At 38.8% G+C, this 8,012-nt stretch overlaps 1 protein-coding gene across 1 annotated transcript; it reads left to right on the top strand.

Moving 5' to 3' along the window:
* The first annotated feature begins 2,508 nt into the window (after positions 1-2,508).
* On the top strand, positions 2,509-5,247 carry LOC115921383. Its single transcript, XM_030978819.1, has 3 exons — positions 2,509-2,562; positions 3,986-5,129; positions 5,201-5,247. The coding sequence occupies exons 1-3, from the start codon at positions 2,509-2,511 to the stop codon at positions 5,245-5,247; spliced, it is 1,245 nt and encodes a 414-aa protein (XP_030834679.1).
* Positions 5,248-8,012: the final 2,765 nt, after the last annotated feature.

The raw sequence follows: 8,012 nt of genomic DNA, 5'->3' as shown, positions 1-8,012 counted from the left end.
TGAATGACGGTGATGATGATAGCTACAACTAACAGGGTGGCAAAGACAGCGATGCCTGCAGAGGCACCAGAACTCAGACCCTTACAGTCACACGGAACAGGAGCCGGCTCTGTTACAATTAGGAATATCAATTAAACATAATTAATAAGAATAATACAAAATAAAAATTAATACAAGAATAATAAAAACAGAAAGCAAACGAATCCTAACTGCCCTTTCAGTTCATGATATATTTTAACTCATCAGATAACCAGCAAAAAAGTTCCCTATTCGTATTAAATCAAATACAGTTTAACACATATAATACATTGTACCAAAAACGGGAAATCCCAAACCCAAAACCCAATTGAAAAAGGAACTTCGGGGGGGGGGGAAGAATCAGACCCACTCGATACGTAGTTTATGACTCGATATTTGATAACTATTCAACCTTGCCACAATAGTATACATATTCTAGACTTTGGGAAATACACAAAAGAGTCTCCGAATCAATATTTACACACTGTGTATTCAGTTTCACGTGCAATACATACATGTACAAATCGGCGTTGGTAGAGCAATTTAACGAAATCGGAAAGGAAGCCTATAAAGGAAACCTATTGAATGCTTGTTAATATGCAGAATAGTTGTTTTTGACAACCTTATCCTCTTTAGTTTCAAAATCGAAATTTGTTTAGGGTCTTATATCACAACAAAAACTAAATCAGGTATTTGTTGAAATGTCTCATATCAAGAAACAAAAACAAACAGTTATTTTAGATTTTCAAAAACATATATTTGAATTACTACTTACGTTATCTTCCCTTATTATTCCACCACCACCACTACTACTAATACTACTGTTCCTTTTTACTACCTTTTCTCCTACTACTAATACTACCACTATTCCTACTACTACTACTAATCTTACTACTACTACTACTACTACTACTACTACTACTACTACAAACAAATCATAATGCTACTCCTCCTCCTCTTCCTACTACTACTACTACTACTACTACTACTACTACTACTACTACTACTACTAATACCACCACTACTAATACTACCACCACCACCACCACTACTACTACTAATACCACTGTTCCTTTTTACTACCTTTTCTCCTACTACTAATACTACCACTATTCATACTACTACTTCTACTACTACTACTACTAGTACTACTACTACTACTACTTCTACTACTCCTACTACAAACAAATCATACTGCTATTCCTCCTACTCTTCCTACTACTACTATTGCTACTACTACTACTATTACTACTACTACAACTACTACTACTACTACTACTACTACTACTACTACTACTACTTTTAGTGCTACTACTGCCACTAATACCACCACTACTAATACTACCACCACCACCACCACCACTACTACTACTAATACCACTGTTCCTTGTTACTACCTTTTCTCTTACTACTAAAACTACCACTATTCCTACTACTACTATAACTACTCCTACTACCACCACTATTCTTACTACTACTAATCATACTATTACTACTACTACTACTACTACTACTCCTACTACTACTACTACTACTACTACTACTACTACTATCACTACTTCTATCATCACTATTATTTCTGCTATTACCACACTTCCTATTTCTGGGGTACAAGTAGTTCATAAAATACATAATACTCTTTCACAACATTTTTTTAAATAATTAATTATATCAATGACTGACCTAAAAAAGTTGACCTTACCCCCCCCCCCCCCAAACGGAGGAAAATCTCAATTTTTCAAATTTCGAGATAAAAAAAAAGAAAAAAAGTATCCTCTTAGCCCTCCCCCCTCGCTTATCCCTCGCTTATTCAGCGGCTAGCTGAGTCGTTGCGATTTTTGTTAGGACCCCCCCCCCCCAAAAAAAAAAAAGTGTCCTCTTAGCCCCCCCCCCCCCCCCCCGGTAAAAAAGTACAATATTTGTTTAGTTTTGGTCCCTTTCTTTTGTGAATAATACGTGCCTGATTAGGAACTATGCGGTCTGGTAGTAACTTTGCACCTATGCATTAGTCATTGACATTATGTACATGTACAGGGATTTAACCAAAAACTCTGAATGTATAGTGACATACACCGCAGAGACAGAAAATGGGATTTCATTATCATGGCGTACATGTATACATTCCAAATTAAACAACTGTTTTCCTTTAACCGATGGATCCTCTCTAGGTACCGGTATACAGTGTATGTAACACAAAGATTAAGTACACTGCTAACTTGAATGAAAAGCTACACAGGCAGAAACTACATTAACGTTCAGTAAAATAGACTGTTCAAAGTTTCTATAAACCCACCTTCTACTTTCAGTTCTGCATCGTCCCGTCCTTGTCCTTCAATACATCTATACACTCCTTCATCTTCTATCGCTGTATTACTGATGGTCATAGTGGATGTACCCTCAATTTCTGATACCAGCACATTAAAATTGTCATATTTCGTTTCGGCAGGATCATAAGTCCTATCTTCACCAGTGAAAATAAGAACATTCGGAATGGCTGAAAGATCTGTCCATGTGAAGGTTCCTATTGGTGGAACTCCAGTACAGGTGTAAACTGTATCACTCCCTTGCTGTACTACAGAAGGACCTGTCACAGTTTGGCCACATATCGCTGAAATTAGGAAGAGAGATTTTGAAAATATAGATTAACCACTACAGACTACAGTAAGTACCCGGTACCACTTAAAGGTAAAGACCAGTATTGGAAACGCCCCTATTTCAAAAAATGAAATGGAAGCTCTTATTACCAATCATGTGAAAGAAGATGTTTTGACTAATACATGATGATAACAAATTTGCCGGGAAACCGCCTACTAATTGATATATTTAGTAAATTAGTTTGTCTACATGGTCTGTGAAATATAAACGCACGTGTCGCGCACGTGTGCGTATAGTCCCATATACATCTTTCTGTGTACAGTGCTTGTAACTTTAAGACTGGGCCATATTTCTTATCATTTTGATGATTCCAGAACCTTGCAGTACACACCAATACTTATATTATGCTAGATGATCAACCTTTTCTGATCGATTCCACAACGTTTCTTTCACAATGCAATCGCATGACCATAACTGGTCTTTAACTTTAACATAATGAAATATTTCATTGCATCCCCCTCCCCCCCCCCCTAATAAATGTTCAAAATTGTTAAATGAAGAAAAACAAATTTGAGTAATTAAAGTTTTTTTTTTATATCCGTAGCTAATTCAATCAATTTTGCGAATACTCATCTAAATGGTGTTAAGAATATTTGCTATTATACTTTGTACACAATGTAATACACGTTGTGATGGTCTTATTATATAAATTATGCATGTGCTGTGTGGTCATGTTGTACTGTAAGTGTCATGTAATGCAACAATGGTGTCATGCTTCTGATCTGGTTTCTGATCCACATGTACAAAATGTTCCCTACATGTATTTAGAAGCTAGACCTGATGCTTATTCGTTGAAGTTGAAATTGAAAGGAAAACATTTTTGTGCTCCAGTACGGTTATACGCTAACAGTGTATCCACTTTTCAGATTTTGATATGGTTATCTGGCGATGTGAATCAGAACCCAGGCCCTGTCACACATAACTCGGCCTCCTCGGATAACGATAACAGTACAAGGTATTCTATATCATAGAAGTATGACAGTAAAACACTTCACTCTTTTAATTCGCGTTCATGCTCGCTACTGTGGCGTGAACAGAATGAGGAATTATGTAATATGATTATGTCTTTAGGTATTAACAGACATGACATAGGGCGGAAGACACATCGAGGTATGAAGGGGGGCCGTGATCGTTTTAATAACAACCTCAAATTTGGTATGTTGAATTGCCGTTCTGTTCGTAATAATCTACCTTATTAGAGGAATTTATTATTGACCATAGTTTAGATTTTACATGTGTTTGCGAAACTTGGCTAACTGTATCAGACGATGCAGCGATTGCTGATCTTTGCCCTCGTGGTTATCTGTTCAAGCACCATCCCAGAGCTGCTAAACGTGGCGGCGGGGTCGGCTTTCTCTACAGGGACAGTCTCCACGTCGATATTAGTCCACCAGGCAAATTCGAAACCTTTGAATCAATGTCTGGAACTGTATCTGGCGGCTCTACACAGGTTGACATTATAGTCATATACAGACCACCAGGATACCAGTCTTTCACTCAGTTTCTTATCGACTTCTCTGCGCTTCTTGATGAGAGGTTGTGCAAACTATACCCACTTTTGATCACCGGAGATCTAAACATCCATCTAGATAACACTTCATCCCAGCATACACTCAGGTTTGTGGACCTTATTAACAATCATGGCCTATCCCAATTGGTTAGATCTCCGACTCACGACAAAGGTCACATTCTGGACGTCGTTCTGATGCGCAATTCAGACAATTTGTCAATTTCGAAGCCAAGTATCGTTCCAGGTATATCAGAGCATGCTGCTATCACTTGTGTACTTCGCTTCACTAAGCCTGCACGCAGCGACAGAACATTTGCTTCCCGTAATATTATAGACATAAACAGGATAGCCTTCGCGAAGGATGTTGCTGAGAGCGACATTATGCCCTTAACGTCAGAGAGTGTCAACACAGCGACTAGTCGTTACAACACCATTCTTTCTTCGCTCCTCGATATTCACGCTCCTGCCAAGATCCGCAAGGTTCGAGACCGTCAGGACAATCCCTGGTACAACGGCGAGATTACTGCTGAGAAACGTAAACGTAGGCAGCTTGAGCGGAGATGGCGATCTAACGGCAAGCTTCACATTGACAAAGAGATGTTCCGTGAGCAACGAGATTTCACGAACTCTCTCGTCGAACGAGCCAAACGTTCGTACTTTGTCGGGCTAATCGATAAATGTGGACATGACTCTAAGAAACTCTTCTCTACGGCCAATCGTCTCTTGAATCGGAAACAGAACTCTCCACTTCCAAGACATGCTGATAGTAAAGAACTGGCTCAAAGATTTATTCAGTTCTTCCGCTCCAAGGTTCAGAAGATCCAGGACAGTCTCACTCCTGACTTAACTCCACCTGATCCTGTCACGTCAGCATCCCTCGAGACGATTCAACCTACCACCTCTGATGAGATACAATTACTGCTTCAAAGATTGCCAGCTAAGTCGTGTAAACTAGACCCGGTCTATACTGTTCTCATTAAGGATTGCTCCTCTTCATTTGCATCTGTTATCTCACAGATTGTCAACTTAAGTATCGTTCAGGCATGCGTACCTTCTGTTCTTAAAACGGCACACATTCTTCCTTTACTGAAGAAACCCAATCTTGATTCTGAATTACTAAGTAATTACCGTCCAGTTTCTAATCTCCCGTTTTTATTTAAAATACTTGAGAGGGTGGTGTTCTCTAGATTAAATGATTACTGTCTCGATAATGATCTCCTTGACTTTATACTCCAGGAGATGGATGGCGGAAAAGTAACTGCTATGGTACTCCTTGATTTGTCTTCCGCCTTTGACACTGTTAACCACACTGTTCTGGTGAATACCCTCATGTCACTCGGTATTAAAGGTCAAGCCCTGGAATGGTTTAAATCATACCTGTCGTGCCATTCTCAAGCTGTCTTGATAAACGGCTGCCTTTCAGATTTTGTACCACTTACATGCGAAGTTCCACAAGGCTCTGTGGGCGGGCCCACGCTTTTTTCGTTATATTTAACGGGTTTGAAGAGTATTTTTCATCACCATTCTCTCTCTCATCATGTTTATGCTGATGATATTCAAATATATACTTCTTTCCAACCCAATCAGAGCAATGCAGCCAGCGCTATCCATAACATTGAGAGTTGTGTACAAGATGTTCATAATTGGTTAAACTCACCAGTCCTCAAATCACTCTATTGTTTGCCCGTAGAAAAACGTGTTGTTTTCAAGATTATTTTGCTATTATTTCACTGTATACATGGCTCTGCTCCGCAGTATAACATCGGCTTGATCAAGCATTACTTTCCTTCTAGACAGCTACGTTTTCAAAACCCAGGCTTACTTGTTACTCCTAGGGTTAAAACAAAGTGGGGGGAGCGAACCTTCGCTCATGCTGGCCTTCGTTATGGAATACTCTCCCTCAATGGGTTAAGAATAGCAGTTCTGCTGAAGTGTTAAAAAACAATCTTAAGAAATATCTGTTTAATTTAGCTTATAATTGATTACCATTACCTTTCATGTCTGTACCTTTCCTATCGCACTTAGTATAAATGTATCATGTATGTATTTCATCTTTTGCACAAGCTGCGCCTTGAGAATTTGACTGTCAAGTGGATTTGGCGCCTTATAAATCATATGTATTATTATTATTATTATGTGTTAACTCGTTTCTTCATGGCAGTACATTATTTTAATAGTAATGATGTAGACCTAGGATCTCAGTTTAAACTGGAGAAAATAATTTAGTAAAATCACCAAGTGTACCCATCCATGATCCTGCACTTCTTCAGTTTGTCTTCTTTTTTTGTGGAGGAGGCGGGGGGGGTGGGTAACACTTACCACTTGCCATCTAGTCAAAGACAAATTTTTATCCCATTATTTGAATGAGCAGAACCCTTGAAACGTCTTTTAAAATGGAAGGGATAATTACCTTGGATTAAAGCTAGAAATATGAAAATAGTTGATCCACAGTCCATCGCGTATAGATAAGAGACTTTCCCTTTAAGATTCTTGGGGGATGCCCCGACAGCAATGAGCCTTCTTTCACTTTCGAGTATCCAGTTGATGAAATATCCTGTATGAAAAACAAACAAATATAAAGTATAATCAGGAGAATATGACAATATATATTCCACTCTAGATTCGATCAACAATCAGTAGATCTGGGCTACAGGCGAGGATCCAGGTGGCGGGAGGGAAGGGGGCCAAAGAGTGGGCCCGGTTCTTGTGAAAATATTGAGCGGCGAAACAGTCAGCCGGTGAACAAGTGTGTGTGTGTGTGTGGGGGGGGGGGGTTACAAATAGTTCATTTTTTTTCCTTCCGAGAGGATTGATGCCTCCTGCACGAATGTTCCAATTTGAGCAAAATAATAATAATAATAATAACACCTACCTTATTATGGACGGTATTTCTTCTTATTATTTACTCATCAAAATAAAGTAGATAAGAAATAAAAACTACATTAATTTTTGTTAGAAAAACACTGTTCGGATGTGGAGGTTATATTACCCGAATATTGGTATTTTACCAAATAATCAGAACTGCATGCACTACTCCCCGCCCCATCCTCATACGCCTATGATAATAAACATATATCTATATATCTGCCCTATGAGTGTAAGACACTAGATGGCTTCATGAGAAACATCATTATAAAAAACCGACACCTAATTACAATGTTTTCTCTTTGAGAATGTTTTGTCTCGTTTTACGGGACTTTCAAAGTAATTTTGTCATAACATTTATTATGTTTATGTAAGCGCCTGAAACACCATCTGGGTGGATATGTTTGACATCCTATTTAATTCCTACATTTTTTTAATTAATTACTTAATTCTGATGTGTCAAATGGAAATTTATAATACTCATTAATATTCTGACGTTTCACGCACATTTAGTTGAAAAATGTAGAGATGGTGGGCTTGTGGAAAAATCTCGGGACTGCGAACCGCAGGGTACAGGGATGCTGCCCCAGAACTTATGTCGCTTGGCAAGACATTTATCTACACACGCTACACTCCACTCAGATGAGGTAAATAGGTACCTGAAATGAATAAGTTCGTTAAAAGGCTTGAGCGCTGAATGGCAGCCGTGTTAAACAGTGATAACAACGGGGCATAGAATGGCATTGTGCCAGGCATGAGCGCTATGACCTCACGCATACTCTATGTATAGTCGAACGGTTCGTATTGCTTAATTTCAAACCGCAATATTGCAGACAACTTACCAGCGTTAAAAATCCGAAAAAGTGCAAAATGGTTCTCATATATTGCCGTTACATTTCTAGAGCTGGCCAGTCGACTTCTGTAAATGATCAATCATACGATTTGGTTGTTAGCTGGTTTAAGA

This window comes from Strongylocentrotus purpuratus, unplaced genomic scaffold (assembly GCF_000002235.5).
Source record: "Strongylocentrotus purpuratus isolate Spur 01 unplaced genomic scaffold, Spur_5.0 spur5_scaffold_1, whole genome shotgun sequence".
Classification (NCBI taxonomy): Eukaryota; Metazoa; Echinodermata; class Echinoidea; order Camarodonta; family Strongylocentrotidae; genus Strongylocentrotus; species Strongylocentrotus purpuratus.
Note: the sequence above shows the minus strand (reverse complement) of the source record. Positions and strands in the feature narration are given on the sequence as shown.